This window comes from Mobula birostris, chromosome 22 (genome assembly GCF_030028105.1).
Source record: "Mobula birostris isolate sMobBir1 chromosome 22, sMobBir1.hap1, whole genome shotgun sequence".
Lineage (NCBI taxonomy): Eukaryota > Metazoa > Chordata > Chondrichthyes > Myliobatiformes > Myliobatidae > Mobula > Mobula birostris.
Window position 1 is genome coordinate 51415314 of NC_092391.1, and position 20906 is coordinate 51436219.

At 46.0% G+C, this 20906-nt stretch overlaps 1 protein-coding gene across 1 annotated transcript in view; it reads left to right on the forward strand.

Moving 5' to 3' along the window:
* LOC140186099 (scavenger receptor class B member 1-like) overlaps positions 1–20906 on the forward strand; it is a 52575-nt gene that overhangs the window by 19144 nt on the left and 12525 nt on the right. Inside the window, exons 6-10 of the mRNA XM_072239974.1 lie at positions 1221–1424; positions 4989–5084; positions 5691–5806; positions 11425–11591; positions 16546–16664. Of these exons, the coding sequence (XP_072096075.1) occupies positions 1221–1424; positions 4989–5084; positions 5691–5806; positions 11425–11591; positions 16546–16664 (702 nt within the window). The remainder of the gene's footprint in view (positions 1–1220; positions 1425–4988; positions 5085–5690; positions 5807–11424; positions 11592–16545; positions 16665–20906) is intronic.

A 20906-nucleotide genomic window follows, 5' to 3' on the forward strand; every position in this document is an offset into this window, starting at 1 on the left:
AACTCTTCAGATCAACACCAAAGAGAGCGACGAAATGTTGTCTCCCATGTTTTGTTGACATGATCTGGGACACGTTTGTATAAGGCTGGTGGGAGGAGTCTGAGTGGCCAACTTCACGATGAACATCAGAGACAACAGGGAAATGTCTCCTGCGTGTCCTGGGACACCTGCGTAAGAGGGTGGAGGAGCCTATGTGTTCAATTTCATGATGAACAAGAGGCAGTGGAGAAATGTGTTCTTGACATGATCTGGGTCACGTGTGTAAGAGTGGTGGGAGGGATCCTGTGGGAATTTCCAAGAGGGAATTAGAGAAGTATCTAATCAAAAATAATAATCTGATCAGATACTTAATCCAAAAAAATCAAATAATAATATCTAATCAAAAAATAATAAATGGGGAGTATGCAAAGGCAGTGAATGAGCTGCTGATCAGAACTGGCACTAAGGAAGATGATCTGAACTTTGACTAGGCACTTTATCACTCAGCTGCTTGGTTCATGGCACCACCAATAGCTTGAAATTCACTCCAACTTCTCACTTTCCATTAGCAAGTCAAACAAGAACACTGAGGTGACCTTCACTGCTGCCAAGGTCCTATGGTCTATGAGGCAAGACTGCCTCACCACAGCTGTGATCCTGTGTTTTTACAGGGGACTGGTTCTGCTTTAGGGTACAGGATGAATCCAGGCTCCTTCTCTCTCTTCCTCTGGTGTCATACTTAAGGTCAATTCCCCCTCCAACCCAAAGTTGAAAGTCGTTGATTGAGTCTTACGTGTCTGTAGAATCCAGAGAAACACATCAACACACACAAAATTATGAGGGTAAATGCAAGCAGGCCTTTTTTTTACTGAGGTTGTGTGGGACTACAAGAGGTCATGAGTTAAGGGTGAAAGGTGAAAAGCTGAAGGGGAACACAAAGAGAAACTTCTTCACTCAGAGGGTGGTGAGAGTGTGGAACGAGCTGCCAGCACAAGTGTTACATGCGAGCTTGATTTTAACGTTTAAGAGAAGTTCGATGATACGGTATGGAGGGCAGTGGTCCGGGTGTAGGTGACGAGAGTAAACAGTTTAAATGGTTCAGCATGGACTAGATGGGTCGAAGGGCCTGTTTCTGTGCTGTACTTTTCTATGACACTGAGAGAAACATGTTTTCTCAATTCTGCAGGCAGATTTTATATCTTTTACTAATATTTTAACTTTGTTATTTGTTTCAACTTTAGGGCACAGCCGTTTTAGCTGAGAAACTCCCTCCAACCATGAAGATTATATTCAACATTGCCATGAAGCAATTTAATCAAAGTGCTTTTTTCAGAAGAACTGTAGAGGAAATCATGTGGGGATATGAAGACGAACTTATTGCCTTTCTTAAAAAAAACTTCCCAAACCTCCTCCCCTTTAAGGATAAGCCTGGTTTGTTCGCTGATGTAAGTTTATGCTTTCAAACTTTAACAGGACATAAAACTTCGCAGTGTGGTACACTTCATCCCACAATGTGGTGCTGACTCTGAGATCAGTCTCACCCTTCCCTCCCTCCATTTTTCTTTCATCCATATGCCTATCTAAGGGTCTATTAAATGTCCATGATATATCTGCCTCTACCACCATCCGGCAGTGCATTCTGTGCACCCGCCACTCTGTGTAAAAATTCTTACCTCTGACAACCACCTCCCCATACTTCCTTCCAATCACTTTAAAAGTATGTCCTCTTGTATTACCAGGGGAAAAGGTGCATGCTGTCCTCTCGATCTATGCTTCTTATCATCTTGTCTATCAAATCACCTCTCATCTTCCATCGCTGCAAACAGCCATAGCTTGCTCTTCCTTTCCTCATGTGACACGTTCTCTAATCCAGGCAGCATCCTGGTAAGTCTCCTCGACACCCCCCTAAAGCTTCTACATCCTTCCTATGACGGGGTGACCAGAAATGGTCCAAGTGTGGGTCTAACCAGGGTCTTATAGAGCTGCAACATTACCTCACATCTCTTGAACTCTGTTCCCCCCACTTCTGAAAGTCAACACATCGTACACTTTCTTAGCCACCCTATCAACTTGTGCGACAACTTTAAGGTTTCTATGGACATGGACCCCATGATCCCTCTGTTCCTCCACACCGCCAAACATCCTGCTGTTAATCTTTTACTCTGCTTGTAGTTCAACGTTCCATAGCGAATCCGGGTTGAACTCCATTTGCCATTTTGTTCCCTCAACATGTCCTCCTAATTTCAGTTTAAGTGTTTCAACATGGACTAGATGGGCCGAAGGCCCTGTTTCTGTGCTGTACTTTTCTATGACACTCTAAGAGAAACATGTTTTCCCAATTCTGCAGGCAGATTTTATATCCGCTCACAATGAAAAGCCTCCCCTGATTTTAGTTTTCAACGCCTGGAATTCTTCTTTACTCATCCCACTGCCCCAAATGTGACAATGGTGGGTTATTGACTAAAGAAGGTTATCATTGTCAAACAAGTCCAGACAAGAAGCAGGAAGCCCAGTAGGAGCTTTCCACTGGGAAAATACCAGGTTCATGGCTCATTTCACGCCACATTCATCCTGCTGAACTCTTAAGTGAAAAGATTCAAAAGGAGCATTATTTGTTGAAAAGAGTTTAATTCCAATTTAATGAATTGCTTCAACTTCTGTAGATTGGGTGATCCTCACTGAGGTATTTTTCCACAGGTTTAATTCTGAATTTCCCTCTCAAGCATAGCTAATACTCTACAGTTCACCTGTTGTATCTTTCAGCATTTCCAAATGTCATTGAGTGATATGGTCACAGAGCTTGGCAATGGGACCTTTGACCCATCTTGCCCACACTGACTATGCTGCCCAGCAAGCTAAACCCACCTGCCCACGTTTGGAACACTGCCCTCTAACCCTCTCCTATCCATGGAGATATCTGGATGGCTTTTAAACGTTACTAGTGTGCCTGCCTTAGCCAGCATTTTTGACAGCTCATTCCAAATACATCAGCGGCAACTTCTTCCCTTTACATGAAGATCTGCCCGACATCCCTTTTGAATCTCCTGCCTCTAATCTTAAATCTTCACACCCCCTCTCGAGGAAAAAGATAGTGTGCTTTCACCCTGTCTACGCCCATCATGATCTTACACATATCAATCAGTTCACCCCCAAATCTCCCATGTTCCAGGGACTATAGTCCTAGTCTATGCAACCCCTCCTTGTAACTCAGAGCCCCAAATCCAGGCAACATCCTGGTTATTTATTTTCTACATTCTTTCTAGTTTAATAACATCTTTCCTATTACAGTCTGACCAAAACTGTGTACACTACTCCCAAGTGTGACCTCAAGAATGTCTTATATAGCTGCAACATAATTTCCCAACTCCTCGACTCAGTGTCTGAATGATGAAGGGCAGTGTGCCACAAGCCTTCTTCCTCACCCTGTCTAACTGGCACTGTTTTCAGCGAACAATGAACTTGCACTTCAGGATCCATTACATTATGTTCCAGTACACTCGTCAGGGCCCTACCATTCCCTGCACAACTCCTATCCTGGTTTCACCTCACAGGCTGCGGTACCTCACACTTATCTGAATTGAAGCACTTTTGCCAGATCTCAGCCCACATACCTAGCTGATCAAGATCCCCATGTAATACAATAACACCGATCTTAGTATCACCCACAGGCTTACTAATCATACCTTGTACATTCACATATAAACAACAAACACCAAGGCTTCCAGCACCGACCCCTGTGGCACAGGTCTCCAGTTCAGGAAACAACTGTCGGCCATCTCCTAACATTAAACCCTTTATGAATTCAGTCCACTATCTCTCCCTGGATCCCATATGACTTGTCAAGGGCCTTGCTAAAATCCATATGGACACCATCCACTACCCTGCCCTCTACTATCCTCTTGCTTACCTCCTCAAAGAGCTCCAAGAGATTTGTCAGATGTGACTTCCCATCCATAAAGCCATGGATCAGGCCTCGTCTCTCCAAATGTTGGCAGATCCTTCAGAATCCTCTGAAGTAATTTAGCTACCACTGATGTCAGAATCACGGCCTTGTAGCTTCCTGGCTTGCCCTTGCTAACTTCTAACAGTGGTATCATGTTTCTGATACTGGTGCTATTTATTATTGTCGCATGCTCTGAGGTACAGTGAAAAGCTTGTCTTGCATACCGTTTCCATGGGCAGTAAATGGAGGACTCTGTACTGTCCACATCATAGCAACAGATATATAGTCATAGAAAAGTACAGCTCTGAAACAGGCCCTCCAGCCCATCTAGTCCACGCTGAACCTTTTAAACTGCCTCCTCCCATCAACTGGGACCATAGCCCTCCATAAACCCTACCATCCATGAACCTACCCAAACTTCTCTGAAACGTTGAAATCGAGCTCGCGTGCACCGTTTGCACTGGTAGCTCATACCACACTCTCACAGCCCTCTGAGTGAAGAAGCATCCCCTCACGTTCCCCTTAAATGTTTCACCTTTCACCCTTAACCCTTGACCTCGAGTTGCACTCACACCCAACCTACGTATTGTTCATTGGCATTGCCTCCCACAGCACAGAGGCTTAGAAGGTTCTGGGCCAATTGGGACCAGGTTGGATAAGGCATCTTCCTCAGTATGGACCTGTTGGATAGAACAACCTGCTGACCTGCTTTTGACCTGTACAACTCTGTGACTCCACAGTACGGTGCTCCCACGTCAAAGTGATGACACCGACTGAATGTCCAGTTGCCCGGACACCATCACGACCCCCCAATTCTAAAGCTCTGTCAGTCACGGAGCGATGTGACATCCTGATTCCTGGTGCACGGTGCAGACAGATCACTCCATGCGGCAATGCTGCTGCATTTGGAGATGAGAGGCAGCTGAAGTTAATGAAATGGGTGCTTATTACATCTCCCTGCCATGACACGACTGTCTTCGTTTCCCTAAGAGGAAATGGATTTTTTTCAAATTGTCCTAATGTGGAGTAAATAGTCTAACAGCCGTGTTCTTCGCTTCTGTTACAGCTGAACAACACCGACACTGGATTATTCACCATTAATACAGGAGTTGATGATATTAGTAAAGTCCAAGGGATTGACACGTGGAATGGTAGAAGAAAGGTAAGATCTGGGGCTGTGGCACAGAGAGGTTCAGTAGAGGAGGGAGCAGCCAGGGTGAGTATTAATCAATGTTTTCGAAAGATCATACAACATAGGGTTAGAATTAGGCCATTCAGCCCATTGAGTGTGCTCCACCATTCCAACATGACTGATTTATTATCCCTCTCAACCGCATTCTCCTGCCTTCTCCCCATAACCTTTGATACCCTGACTAATCAGGAACTTATCAGCCTCCTCATTAAATGCACTCAATGACTTGACCGCCACTGCCATCTATGGCAATGAATTGCACTGATTTTCCATAAATTCTTGCTCACCTCTGTTCTAAATGGACATCTCCCTATTCTGAGGACTTTGCAGACTCCCCCACCATCGGAAGCATCCTCTCCATGTCCATGCCTGTCGAGGCCTTTCAACATTTGATTGATTTCAGTTGAGATTCCCCCCCCCACCCATTCTTCTTTAACTCCAGTGAGCACAGGCCAAGAGCCATCCAATGCTCCTCACACGTTAACCCTTTCATTCCTGGGATCATTCTCATCATAAATAAGAGAGCTAATTTTTATACATCATTGAAATGGTTTAAATACAATTCCTGTCTTCCAGGTAAACTTCTGGCATTCCAACCAGTGCAACATGATCAATGGGACGTCAGGTGAAATGTGGCCCCCGTTCCTGACTCCGTCGGACACACTGAAGTTTTATAGTCCAGATGCCTGTAGGTATGAATGAGAGCTAAAGAAATTTGTTTAGCGGAAATCACTTTGTAAAGGTGGGTGCCTGAACACCAATCAACAAGAGAGGTCCCTTTTACTGATAGGCTGAAGTGATTGGGAAGATGGGCAACAAGAGAATGCCCCTGTGCCCAGACACTTACTGAGAGAACCCTGACAATCATCACTGATTTACAAAAGGGGAATTGTGTTTGACTAATCTTTTAGCATTGTTTGAGGATTTTATCAGCTAGATTCAGTGGGTGTGCATGTTCAGATTTTCAAGGATGGAGTGGATTCTGCCTGGAGGTTGGTGACTGGAGGTGTTCTGTAGAGCTCTACACTGGGAACCCTGCTCTCTGTGATTTTTATAAATGACTTGATGAGGAAGTGGATGGGTGTGTTAGCAAGCTTGCAGGTGACACGAAGGTAGATGGTGCTGTGGGTGGTGCAGAAGGTTGTGGTTGGTTAAAATGGCGCATTGGTTGGAGGCAGAGCCGGGCTGGGAAAAGGCAGATGGAGTTCAACCCAGAAAAGTGAACAAGCGATTCACTTTGGAAGGTCAAACTTGAAAACAGAATGCAGGGTGAGTGGCAGATTCTTGGCGGTGTGGAGCAACAGAGAGATCTTGAGGTCCACACTCACAGATCCTTCAAAGTGGCCTCACAAGTTGATAGGGTGCTTAAGGTGTATTGTGTGTTGGTCTTCATTAGTCAAGGGATTGAGTTCATGAGCTGTGAGATAATGTTGCAATGCTATAAAACTCTGTTGGTATTCTGTTCAGTTGCTGTCACCTATTTATAGGAAGGATGCGGAAGCTTTAGAGACGGTGCCAAGGAGATTTACCAGGATACATCCTGGATTAGAGAATATGTCTTTCTGAGGAAAGGTTGAGCGAGCTGGGGCTTTTCTCTTTGGAGTGAAGGAGGATGAGAGGTGCCTTCATAGAGGTGTACAAGATGATAAGAGGTATAGATCGAGTGGACGTTTTTCCCAGAGTGGAAATGGCTAATATGAGGAGGCATAATTTTCAGGTGTTTGGAGGAAAGTACAGAGGGGATGTCAAAGGTATGTTTTTACACAGAGAGTGGTGGATGTGTGGAGCACGCTGCCAGGGGTGGTGGTCGAGGCTGATGCATGAGGATGATTTAAGAGACTCTTAGATAGGCTCATGGATGGAAACTAAATGGAGGCTCTGTAGGAGAGAAAGGTTAGATTAATCTTGGCAACACACACAAAATGCTGGTGAACGTAGCAGGCCAGGCAGCATCTATAGGAAAAAGTACGTTTCGGGTTGAGAAACTTCGTCAGGACTAATGGAAAAAAGAGGTAGTAAGAGATTTGAAAGTGGGAGGGGGAGGGATGAAGCTAAGAGCTGGGAAGTTGTTTGGCAAAAGGGATAGAAGGCTGGAGAAGGGGAAGTATCATAGGATGGAAGGCCTTGGAAGAAAGAAAGAGGGAGGGGAGCACCAGAGGAAGATGGAGAACAGGCAAGAAGTTATTGTGAGAGGGAAAGAGAGAAAATAAATAAATAAATACATACATAATTAAGGGATGGGTTAAGAAGGGGAGGAGGGGGATTAATGGAGTTAGAGAAATCAATGTTCATGCCATCAGGTTGGAGGCTACCCAGACGGAATATAAGGTGTTGTTCCTCCAACCTGAGTGTGGCTTCATCTCGACAGTAGAGGAGGTCATGGATTGACATATCGGAATGGGAATGGGACGTGGAATTAAAATGTGTGGCCACTGGGAGATCCTGCTTCCTCTGGCGGACAGAGCGTAGGTGTTCAGCGAAGCGGTCTCCCAATCTGCATCGGGTCTCACCAATATATAGAAGGCCACACTGGGAGCACCAGACACAGTATATTACACCATTAATCTTGGAGTTGCTCGTCCATCATCGACATTGATGAAGACCTCGACACCATTATGATGGTGTCGAGACTAGCACTTGAATTGGATTTAAGTGAGGGAGAGTTGCGCAGCGTCAGCCTCACTCTCTCCCCAATTCCCATCTGGATCCAGTGGCAAGACAGAGTCAAGATGGCTGGAGATGGGACTAGGCGCAGTGGATGACCAGGCTGTCTTCTGTGTCTTGTCCTGCTCTACACGTTCCACGACGCTTGCAGAGACCGCCTCCTTGACCATTGGACATTCCATTGGTCTCGTCCGCTCAGTCTGCCGGAGTCTGTCTTCACATGCTGGGATAGACAACCCCCTATCTCACCGAGGGTTTGAGACCCGTCGGCTACCCTCACCTGGTTTAGCCGGCTTGTCGAAGCCGTTGCCCGGGGTGTGGCCGCTGTCTCATGCAAACAGCTACAGGGAGCCACAAGTGAGAGCTGAGTGCCAGGTGGGAACCAAAGGTGGACTAACCACCTTGAAAAGGACGTGACGTGTTCCCCCACCAGAGGTGCTACCCCTCCCTGACACCCCATACACCCCAATCTTGGAGTAGGTTAAAAGAATGGCACAACATTGTGGGCAGAAGGGCCTGTACTGTGCCATGCAACACACCCAAAATGCTGGAGGAACCCAGCAGACCAGGTGGCATCCACAGAAAAGAGTAAACAGTGGACGCTTCGGGCCGAGATCCTTCATCGGGACTCATAGGTGATGCCTGGCCTGCTGAGTTCCTCCAGCATTTTGTGCATGTTGCTCAGATTTCCAGCATCTGCAGATTTTCTCGTCTCTGTTCTGTGCCATGTTCTAAGTTCCTGAAGTTCCACATAGAAAATTGCTGGAAAGTGTAGGCGCATGTGGACTTGGGGGTAACGACCAGTGTAAATTGAGAGTTGGTTAGCAAACAGGAGGGTCCTCTGGAGTTAACAGCCTGTGACCAGTGGGGTGTGGCAGGGTCTGGCTCCTGGCTCTCGCTGGTCACAATCTATATCAGTGCTTTGTTGGGGGAAGAAGAAATACATTTCCAAGTTTACTGATGTCCAGAATCAAAGTGAGATTACGGATGGTGATGAGGTTACAAAGAGGATTCAGGAGTATATGATCAAGCTGAGTGAGCAATTCCTGCCAAGGGGTCTCGGTCCAAACGGCAAATGCACTTTTTTCCATAGATGCTGCCTGGCCTGCAGAGTTCCTCCAGCATTTTGTGTGTGTGTGTGTGTGTGTGTGTGTGTGCGTGCGTGTGTGTGTGTGTGTGTGTGTTGCTTGGATTTCCAGCATCCGCAGATTTTCTCCTGTTTGTGAGTGAGTATTAACATGACAGATGGAGTACAACGTGAAAAAGAGGGTAAAATTTTGGGTGCTCTAAATACAGAGAAATTGAGAGATGTTGAAGTTTAAAGACATCCGGGAGCCCTTGTTCACAGTCACTGGGAGTTGAGTGTGGGTTCATTAGGCAGCTTAGGGGACAACTGGTATGTTAACCTCTATTACAGAAGAACAAATTTTTAAAAGTGATCATACTGAGCATTGATCAGACTTCACCTGACAAATTGTGCAGTTTCCTAAAAAAAAGGCCTGTACCTGTCATAGAGCAAGCGTCTTGAAGGTTATTGCAGAAAGGTTTCACATTTGACAAGGTACTGAGTGGGTTAGTGGAGAATGAGTTGGGATGGTAGGCATCTCATCACTAATCCTCACCCAGTACTTCCTGCTTCTATTCTCATCTCTGTTACGGCAAGTTTAATTACTGACATTAAATGAGAATCAATGAGAAAGGTTTGGTGGATGCAGTTAGAGGGTGGTGTGAAGACCGGTCAGTATCTCACAGAATGATTGGACAGGATTGTGGAGAAGAATGGCTGGTTCTTGTTCCTAATACAGTGGATTCCAATTAATTGGGCCATCTATTAATTGGAGCAGACACTTATTTGAGACAACTCTTAAAGAATAAAATCTGATCGAGAAAATAGCCAGGATTCCCCTTTCTTTATTTGGGACACTATGCCACTAAGTTGGGACAGGAGACTGTTGCTGAACAGTTTCTAATTAGTGTCAGTCACATGCACCTGTTTGGCCTTTAGACACTGCACTGTGCTTAGAGCAAAATGTTTTCAAATAGCATTGGTCGCATGTGTTTGTGTTCAAGAAGCAGTGACTTTTGTCACTGATAGTTGGCGAGAAATAAGCAGTAAGGCAATTCAGAACAGCTTTGCTCACTGCGATTTCAGGCATTCAGGCTCAGAGATGCCAGAAATGGCTGTGTGAAAATGAAATTATTTCACTACTTCAGCAAGTTAAGGACTACAGAGAATTTGAAGGTATCAACAATAATCTTGAATGTCACAATGAAAATGAAGATTTGGAGGAAGCAATTGTTGAAAGCATTGTATGAGGGCAGTCCATTATCTACACTAGGTGTCTGCGCTAATTTTGTTCATTTACAGCTAATCAAAAGTACACGGCAATGTACACTGGATGAATTCCTCTATTGATAACTACTAGGAACTAACACACAGTTTTATATTACTGTAGCAGTATTGATAGCGTTCTAATTTGTTCTGTATTTCATTTAAATACATAATTTGTTATTCAGTTGAATGGTAGTTTGTCATTTCTTATACATTTCTAATTATTTCCAATTAACCAGAACAATGTGGCAGATGGTAGGAGCTGAAAGTTTGGGCTCTGATCTCACCCAGCAGCGCTGAACATGGACAGGACTGTGTCTCCCACAGACGCCTCCAATTCATGGGTAGAAGTAAGGTTGGGAACAGTAACTCTGTTAGCAGAAACTTCTTTGAAGCTTTAAAGAAGTTTTATAGTATAATGGCATCATATTTCAACAATTCATTGGCTGATTTTAAAGTTTAAAGTAAATTTTATTATCAAAGCAGATATATGTCATCATACACAACCATTCTCCTGTGGGCGTACTCAATAAATCTATAGAATAATAACCATAACTGAATCAATGAAAAACTACCCAACTAGGGTCTTCATCCAGAAGACAACAAACTGTGCAAATGCAAATATAAATAAATATCAATTAAGTAACAAGAACATGAGATGAGAAGTCCTTGAAAGTGAGTCCATTGGTTGGGAGAAAATTTCAAAGATAGGGCAAGTAGAATTGAGTGAAGTTTTGTTCAGGAGCCTGATGGTTGAGGGGTAAGAATTGGTCTTGAGACTAGTGATGAGAGTGCTGAGGCTCTTCTACCTTCTCCTGATGGTAGCGGTGAGAAGAGAGCATGTCCTGGGTGGTGGGGGTCCCTGATGATGGATGCTGCTTTCCTACAACAGAATTTCATGTAGATGTGCTCAGTGGTGGGGAGAGCTTTACACATGATGGACTGGGCCGTATCCACTACTACTCTGTAGGATTTTCCATTCAAGGGCATTGGTGTTCCCACACCAGGTTGTGATGTAGCTAGTCAATGTACTCTCCACTACACATCTACAGAAGTTTGTCAAAGTTTTAGATGTCACGCTGCATCTTCACAAACTCCTAAGGAAGTAGAGGCACTGCAGTGCTTTCTTTGTAGTTGCATTCATGTGCTGTGCCCAGGACAGATCCTCCTCAATACTGCATGCAGTACTTGATTGTTCGTTCTGTGCCTTGTTTCTGCGACAGGAGAGGCCACTGGTGAATTCTCCCGCTCCGCAGAGTCGCTGTTGATCATACAGGCTCCTGATCTTAAACTGTTTCTTTCAAATTGCTGTAGGTCATTGGAATTAGTTTACCAAAAATCAGCCCGGTGCTTTGGATTGCCTTCATTCCGTTACGTTGCCCCGAAGACCATGTTTGCAAACGGAACGGTGTACCCTCCCAACCAAGGCTTCTGTCCGTGCAGGGAGTCTGGGGTCCTCAATGTCAGCACGTGCAGGATGAGTGAGTACTCCAATCTGTCCAGTCCATACGCACTGTACATTGGCATCAATTTGATATTCTCATCAGACTTTGGTTTAGTTTCTAACATAGAAGCAGGGTCACACCACACTGTGTCCATTCTGCCCATCAGTTACCTATCTCAATTAACTTCACTTCCCAGAATTTAACCTTTTATACCATGGCATCAAAGCGCTGGCTGCCTGGTCTGGAGCAGGGAGGCTTGGTAGGGCTCAATCAAGCACTAATCAGGCCACAGCCGTGGTCACCATTCTATAGGAAGGCTGTGATGGTGCAGAGGAGACCCACCAGGATGTTAATGGGGGTGGAGTATTTCAGTGATGAGGAGGACTAGAGAGGCTGTCTCGGATTTTCTGGAGTCGGAGAAGGCTAAGGGGGACTTGACACTGAAATCATTAGTGGCGCGTAGACCCAGTGACCACCATTTCCGAATTAGGCCAGGCAGTTTGGGACGGTCGAGAATCTAAAGCTAGAGAAGATCAGTTTGGGGTGAAGGGGGAAGAGCTTTGGAGGGGACCCAGAAAGGAATATTGGATGGTTGGAACCGAGAAAACAGTCTGACGTCCTTTTACAGCAATTAAACCCCTGTGACAGGAGAGGCCACTGGTGAATTCTCCCGCTCTGCAGAGTTACTACTGATCTCTATGGCAACGGCTGAAGCTCTGAAGGTTGATTGGGACATTGACAAGGCCCCATCCAGAGTACTGCGCGGTGTTTCAGGTTGTGGCTGTCGATGTGTGGGTACAGCAACTCGCACCACGCAGATCGCTGTACCTGCACACACAGGAAAATAAAGGGCAGCTTTCGGCTCCTTACCCAGGAAAAGACGCACCTTCAGGGTCGGAGTCAGGTTTATCATCACTGATGTGGGTCATTAAACTCTTTGCTTTGCGGCTGCAGTACAGTGCAATACACAAAAAGTCACTATAAGTTACAATAAGAAATATGTAAAATATATATAAGTAATGCAACGAGTGAGGTAGTATTCAAGTGTCCGTTCGGAGTTCTGACGGTGGAGGGGAAGAAGCTGTTGCTAAAATGTTGAGTGTGTGCCTTCAGGTTCCTGTGCCTCCTGCCTGAGTCTTTAACGATGGATGCTGCCCTCTTGAGATACCGTCCCTCGATAGCTGGGATGTTCTGTACCCATGATGGAACTACCCTCTACAGCCTCCTACGGTCCCGTGCACTGGAGCTTCCACAGCAGACAGTGACGCAACCAGTCAGAATGCTCTCCGCAGTACGTCTGTGGAAATTTGCTCCAGTCTTTGGTGGCATATTAAATCTCCTCAAGCTTGGAATGAAGTGTAACAGCTGGCATGCCCTCATCATAACGGCATCAGTGTGTTGGGCCCAGGGTAGATCTTCAGTGATGTCGACACCCAGACACTTGAAGCTGCTCACTCTTCCACTGCTGACCCCTCGATGAGGATAAACGCAGTTAACACCATAAGATACAGGAGCAGAATTAGGCCATTTGGCCCATCGAGTCTGCTCCGCCATTTCATCATGGCTGATCCATTTCCCTCATCACGGCTGACCACTCATACCCTGACTAATCAAGAATCTATCAACCCCTGCCATAGGTACACCAGTGACTTGGTCTCCAGAGCCACCTGTGGCAACGAATTCCACGGATTCACCACTCTCTGGCTAAAGAAATTCCTCCTAATTTCCATTCTACATTAAAGTCCCTCTATTCTGAGGCTGTGACCTCTGGTCTTAGACCCCCCCACCACAGGAATCATTCTGTCCATATCCACTGTATCAAGGCCTCTCAATATTCAATAGGTTTCAATGAGATCATCCTCATTCTTCTAAACTCCAGCAAGTACAGACCCAGAGCCATCAAATGCTCCTCACATGTTAACCCTTGTATCCAAAGTTTCAAAGTACATTTATTATCAAAGTCTGCATGCAGTGTACAACCCTGAGGTTCGACTTCTCACAGACAGCCACAAAAGAAAGAAAACCATGCAACCTATTCAAGGAAAAACATCAAACCCCAAATACACACAAAAAAAATCATGAGAATGACTTCCAGACTCATTCTCATGAATCTCCTATAAACTCTCTCCAATGTCAGCACATCTTTTTTTTGTTTGGAGCATCAGGTAGAAACCTTGCCAATTCTTCAGCACTTATCTGTTTATCCATCTTCCGAGGCCAGATTCCTACCTAAGTCATTGGTGCCAATATGCACCAAGATTTCTGGCTGCTCCCCCTCCCCCTTTAGAATGCGTGGATCCAATCCTGGACCTCCCTGACCCTAGCATCTGGGTGGCAACATACCAGCGGGGTGTCTCAAAGAAAACCACGCTCCTAACAATTCTCTTGCCTGCTTTGTGCTTGCATGCTCCAGAACCTCCATGGTGTCCCAGTTTAGAAGCTTCTGATAACTCCATAAGCAAACATATCAAAATAGATGCCACCTATGAATCCCCAAGAACCAAAGAAATGCGTGCCAATAGAATTCAAAGGTTAAGCGAAGGAGTAGCCAATCAAGGCCAAGGCAAGTGAGACACCAACAAATGCGCACTGAGAACGTCACCTCGACTGGTGGTGAGACATCTGCAAGCTAATTGCCAAGCTCGGTGAACACCATAACATCAACCTGCTCCTCTGCCATTTGTTTCCTTTCACATTTATTCCTGGATTGTTGTTGTCATAGTCACACAGCCTAGAAGTAGGCCATTAGGCCAATTTATCCATGCTGACCAATGGTAGCCATCCACATCAATCCCATCTGCCAACACTTATTCCACAGCCTTCTCTGCCTACCCTATTGTGCAATAATACTCACATCTATGGTGATGAAATGCATTGAGGGGTTGGTCATGGCTAGAATGAACTCCTGCCTCAGCAAGGACCTGGACCCACTGCAATTTTCCTATCACCACAATGGGCCTACGGCTGACACAATCTCATTGGCTCGCCACGTCGCCTTGAATCACCTGGACAATACAAACACCTTTGTCAGGATGCTGCTTGTTGACTTTAGCTCAGTGTTTAACACCATCATTCCCACAGTCCTGATCAATAAGCTACAGAACCTGGGCCTCTGTACCTCCCTCTGCAACTGGATTGTCAGTTTCTTAACCGGAAGACCACAATCTGTGCGGATTGGTGATGATATCTCCTCACTAACGATCGGCACTGGCACTTCTCAGGGATGTGTGCTTAGCCTACTGCTCTACTCCCTTTAAACCCATGACTGTGTGGCTAGGTATAGCTCAAATACCATCTATACATTTGCTGATGATACAACCATTGTTGGTAGAATGAGAGGGCATACAGGAGCAAGATATACCAACTAGTTGAGTGGTGTTGCAGCAACAACCTAACACTCGATGTCTGTAAGGCTGTGGACTTCAGGAAGAGTAAGATGAGGGAACACAAAGCAGTCCTCATAGAGGGATCAGAAGTGGAGAGAGTGAGCAGTTTCAAGTTCCTGGGTGTCAAGGTCACTGAGGATCTAACCTGGTCCCAACATATCGATGCAGCTATAAAGAAGGCAAGACAGAGTTTGAAGAGATTTGGATTGTCACCTAAAACACTCGAAAACTTCTATAGGTGTACCATGGAGACCATTCTGACAGGCTGCGTCACTGTCTGGTATGGGTGGGGGGGTGGGCGGGTCTACTGCACAGGACCGAAAGAAGCTACAGAAAGTTTTAAAATTAGTCAGCTCCATCTTGGGTACTAGCCTCCATAGTATCCAAGACATTGTCGAGGAGCAGTGCCTCAGAAAGGCAGTGTCCATTATTAAGGATCCCCATCACCCAGGGCATGCCCTCTTCTCATTGCTATCATCAAGGAGGTACAGAAGCCTGAAGGCACACACTCAGCGATTCAGGAACAGCTTCTTCCCTTCTGCCATACGATTCCTAAATAGACATTGAACCCATGAATACTACCTCACTTTTTTAAAATATATATTAGTTCTGTTTTTGCACTGTTTTTAAGCTATTCTCTCTCTCTCTCTCTCCCTCTCTCTCTCTCTCTCTATATATATATATATATATATATATATATATATATACTGAAATTTATTTTTTTCTATATTGCATTGTATTACATTGACCTGCTGCTGCAAAGTGAACAAATGTCACGTCACATGCCGGTGACAATAAACCTGATTCTGATTCAGATTCCTCTACTCAGCTTATGAAGAGAGCAAGTTATGTCCACAAAGCTGAGGAAATTTGATGCCTAAATATTTGAGTGTTGGGGAGTTTAGATTACTGGACATGAGGAATATTTTTGAGGGATGTACATCTTCAGAATTCTTACCTTGACCCTCCCCTTGTCAACATCTCCACCATACACAATTCTTTCCTCTCCCCAGCCTCCTCTCCCTTCCCACCACACCTCACCCCCTCCTCTCCCCATCCCTCCTCTCTCATCACACCTCACTCCCTCGCCTCCCTGCCCTTCCCCTCACTACCTCTCCCTACCTCACCTCACCCCTCCCCACCCTTCCCCTCACTATCTCTCCCTACCTCACCTCACCCCTCCCCACCCTTCCCCTCACTACCCCCATGCCCTTCTTCTCACTACCTCTCCCCTCATGACCCCTCCCTACCACACCTCGCCTCTCCCCTCCCCACCCTTCCTCCTCAGTACCACTCCCTATCACTCCTCACCCCCTCCCCGTGCCCTCCCCTCTCAATACACCTCACCCCTCCCCTCCCCTCTCTACTTCCCAGCCTTCCCCTCACATCTTCTCCCTACCACACTCACCTCTCCACTCACCATGCCTCCCTACCACACATCCCCACCCTTCCCCTCCCTCAGTTCTAATGCCATCAAGGTTTCCAGGGGTCTTTAATGAAAACTGAAAGTCACTAAATCTCCTCCTTACACAGGAATAGCTATTACTGGTAATATTTCCTCTCGAACTGTGGCACCAGTTTACCTTGTGATTTTCAAACTTCAGATTCCCAGGTCTTTGTCTCACATCCTCACTTCTACAACGGCGACCCTGCGCTGTGGGAGGCTGTGGAAGGGTTACACCCCAATGAGAAGGACCATGCACTGTTCATTGAGATCCACCCGGTAAGTAAGAATCTCGTTCAGACTTGCTGAGATGGTGAGCATCTCAGACTTAGAGCCTGTCCCTGCCTTTCCAAGTGAGCGCATGAGATTCTGCGAAAACCTCCCTTCCACTGCGTCCCCCACGGCACAGTAGTGTAGTGGTTAGCACAACGGTTTATAGTCCAGGCGACCCGGGTTCAATTCCCACCACTGCCTGTAAGGAGTTTGTACGTTGTCCCCATGATCACGTGGGTCTCACCCGGATGCTCCAGTTTCCTCCCAAAGTCCAAACACCTACCGGTTAGTTGGTTAATCGGTTATTGTAAATTGTCCCATGACCGGGCAGCCAACATTAGTCGTCCTCCTGTCTTCCAGTACCTCACCGTAGATAACAAAGGTGCAAAAACTCTGTCTAAATCCCATCAATCCCCTCCTCTTCTTGCCTCAGCATCCTGACATAGAGCTCAGGAATTCCATCCCCTTTGGAGATAATCCCTGTCAATATTGGGAATGTCAAAATCCTCACAACTACAATCCTGGGATATATCCTATCCAATATATTACAGTATGTATAACAAATCCTTTCTGCTGCAGATATGCTTCAGGATACAGTATATCAGTGTACCTCGCCCTCAACCACACCAGCTTCCACATCCTTCTCCCGACAGATACTGATCAGATGTACTCATTCAGCACTGTGCTCATAGCCCCTGAGGGATCTGTACTTTCCTCACATATCCCCTTGCTTCTAATACCACATGAAGGGCTTCTGGATTTACCTTAACCTGACTTACTTGCTGCCCGTTACGACACCAGTGCTTAGGGCAGCAATGAAGGTCCTCTACCTTTGGCTGTGTTCAGGGCTTCCTTCGTTATGCCAGTGGCTCGGTTTTCATACGTCAAGTCCCGGTTGGAGACTCGGGAATACCGTTGCACTCGTGTGTAGAAGGAGTCTTCATTGCTGTTTCTGTAACAGCTTAGTTTGACCATTCAGGCTTGTTAGCCCTGAGCTGAACCCCCAGACCTGGAGGACCAGTAGACCACTCTTAATCTGACCTCTACCCTTTGACCTATTTGGCAGGGGTGGCCCTACCAAGAGCCAAAGGATAAAGCCCCGACTCCTGCCTCGTAGCTCTCCGGGTCATTGGGGCACGCAAGCCTCCAAACCATGACAAGGTTGTTGTCCTCTTGGAGGTTAACCCTCCTTGCCAAGGTCATTCCATGGCCCAAGCCCTCCTGATTTCTTTCTTAAGTCCTCTCCTCTGCCCCCCGTAAAAATCAAAGGATTCACGCGACACTAGTTTCCTTTACCTGGCACACTTCCTGCTTCTCCTGGCTCAAACCTTCAACATCTGTAACCAAGGCTCCTTAAACTTGCCATCTTTACCAGCTTCCTGCCCTTATGGGGACACGCTGACACTGAACTCTTACCATTGTGCTTTTAAATGCCTCCCACTTATCCCCCCCAGCAGGTGCTCCTGAAAAACTCCCACCAGTTCCTGTTGTAGGTCACCGAAACAAAAATGGGAAAACCTACAGATGCCGGAAATCCAGAGCAACACACACAAAATGCTGGAGGAACTCAGCAGGTCAGGCAGCATCTACGGAGGAGGATAAACAGTCAAAATTTCAGGCCAAGGCCCTTCATCAGGACTGGAAAGGAAAGAGGAAGAAGCCAGAACAAGAAGGTGGGGGTGGGGGGTGGGGGAAGAAGGACGAGCTGACAGGTGGTAGGTGAGACCAGATAAGAGGGAAGATGCAACACACTCAGTCCTGATGAAGGCCTCGGCCCGAAACGTTGACTGTACTCTTTTCTGTAGACGCTGCCTGGCCTGCTGAGTTCCTCCAGCGTTTTGTGCACGTCACTGAAATCTGCCTTTCCCAGGTTGTGGCCTGTCTCAATGACCAGCCTCATCTTTTTCCAGGACTACTATGAAAGTTGGTGAACAACGTTTGCTGTTCCCAAAGGGCTTCTCCACAGACACTCCACCGTCATTTCCTGACACAAGGTCAAGTATGGAACCTCTTTAGCATAGCTCCCAACATTCTGCTTCAAAAACCTCTGATAGATGAGTTTACCAATTTCTCCTCATCTTGCACCTGGGCAATCATGGCCAAGGCTGGGAAAGCTGGAAGTCACGACTTTGTCAAATGGTGCAAGCTGAATCATCTGCAGCTCAACATCAGTCAGACAAAGGAGATGGTGATGGACTTTAGGAAGACTAACCCTGCACTGCTCCCTGCCTACTCCTGATAGTGAGGATATAGATGTGGTGAGGACCTACACGTACCTGGGGTGCACCTGGATTACAGACTGGAGTGGAGCACCAACACAGAGGCTGTGTACAAGGGCCAGAGTCACCTCTACTTCCTGAGGAGACTGAGGTCCTTTGGAGTATGTAGGCCTCTCCTTCTCATGTTCTACCAGTCTGTTATCACCAGTACAATCTTCTATGGGGTGGTGCGCTGGGGCAATGGTATCAATATGGGTGCTGCCAACAGGCTCAATAAACTGATTAGAAAGGCTGGCTCTGTTATAGGAGTCAAACTGGACACACAAGGGACCCTATGGAAAATCCTGGCAATTCTGGGCAATGTTTCTCACCCTCTGCATGCCACCTTGGCTGAACAGAGGAGCACTTTCAGTAATAGGCCAAGAGAACTGTGCTGCTCCAAAGAGCGCTATATGAGGTCATTCTTACCCTCGGCCATTAGGCTCTATAATGAGTCAACCTTTAGGAGGGGAAGTGATGACCCCCTCCTGTTACACACATCAAAGTTGCTGGTGAACGCAGCAGGCCGGGCAGCATCTCTAGGAAGAGGTGCAGTCGACGTTTCAGGCCGAGACTCTTCGTCAGGACTAACTGAAGGAAGAGTGAGTAAGGGATTTGAAAGTTGGAGGGGGAGGGGGAGATCCAAAATGATAGGAGAAGACAGGAGGGGAAGGGATGGAGCCAAGAGCTGGACAGGTGATTGGCAAAAGGGATACGAGAGGATCATGGGACAGGAGGTCCGGGAAGAAAGACAAGGGGGGGGGGACCCAGTGGATGGGCAAGGGATATATTCAGAGGGACACAGGGAGAAAAAGGAGAGTGAGAGAAAGAATGTGTGTATAAAAGTAAGTAACAGATGGGGTACGAGAGGGAGGTGGGGCATTAGCGAAAGTTAGAGCTAAGTCGATGTTCATGCCATCAGGATCCAACCTGGAGCTCTTGGCTCCATCCCTCCCCCTCCTGTCTTCTCCTATCATTTTGGATCTCCCCCTCCCCCTCCAACTTTCAAATCCCTTACTCACTCTTCCTTCAGTTAGTCCTGACGAAGGGTCTCGGCCTGAAACGTCGACTGCACCTCTTCCTAGAGATGCTGCCCGGCCTGCTGCGTTCACCAGCAACTTTGATGTGTGTTGCTTGAATTTCCAGCATCTGCAGAATTCCTGTTGTTTGCCCCTCCTGTTAGACTGTTTGAGGTAACTTATTTTTTATTCTTTCTTACTTCTCTTCTAATATTTGTACATTTGTATATCTGTGCACTTGTAATGCTACTGTGACACTGTAATTTCCTTTGGGATCAATAAAGTATCCATCTATCTATTATACTCTATTGCTTTTAAATCCTCCTGCGATCAAAACAGGTTTAGTTTATGACTGTGTGCACAGGGCAGTGAGGAACTTCACAGACACATGGCATCAGATAAGCAGCATTCACAAGACAAACAATAATTGAAACTATAGAACTGTGGAAAAGTCTTAGGCATATAGACTGTATACAGTTAGGGTGCCGAATAGTTTTGTACAGTACTGTATATTGGTTAAAATAGAAAGATGGTTGGGAAACATAAATAAGAGTATTTCGCCAGTAGTATTATGTGCTATTTGGAAAATGGAAAGACAATGTACTGTATAAAAGCCTCAGACACCCTAGCTCTATCTATATATACAGAGCCCATAAAAAGTATTCACCCCTGCCCCCCCCCCGGAAGTTTTCATGTTTTATTGTTTTACAATATTGAATCACAATGAATTTAATTTGGCTTTTTTGACACTGATCAACAGAAAGAGACTCTTTTGTGTCAAAGTGAAAACAGATCTCCACAAAGCGATCTAAATTAATTACAAATATAAAACACAAATAATTGATTGCATAAGTATTCGCCTGCTTTAATATGACTCACCAAATCATCACCAGTTCAGCCAATTGGGTTCAGAAGTCACATAGTTAGTTAAATGGAGATCACTGTGTGCAGTCCAGGCGTTTTGATTGATT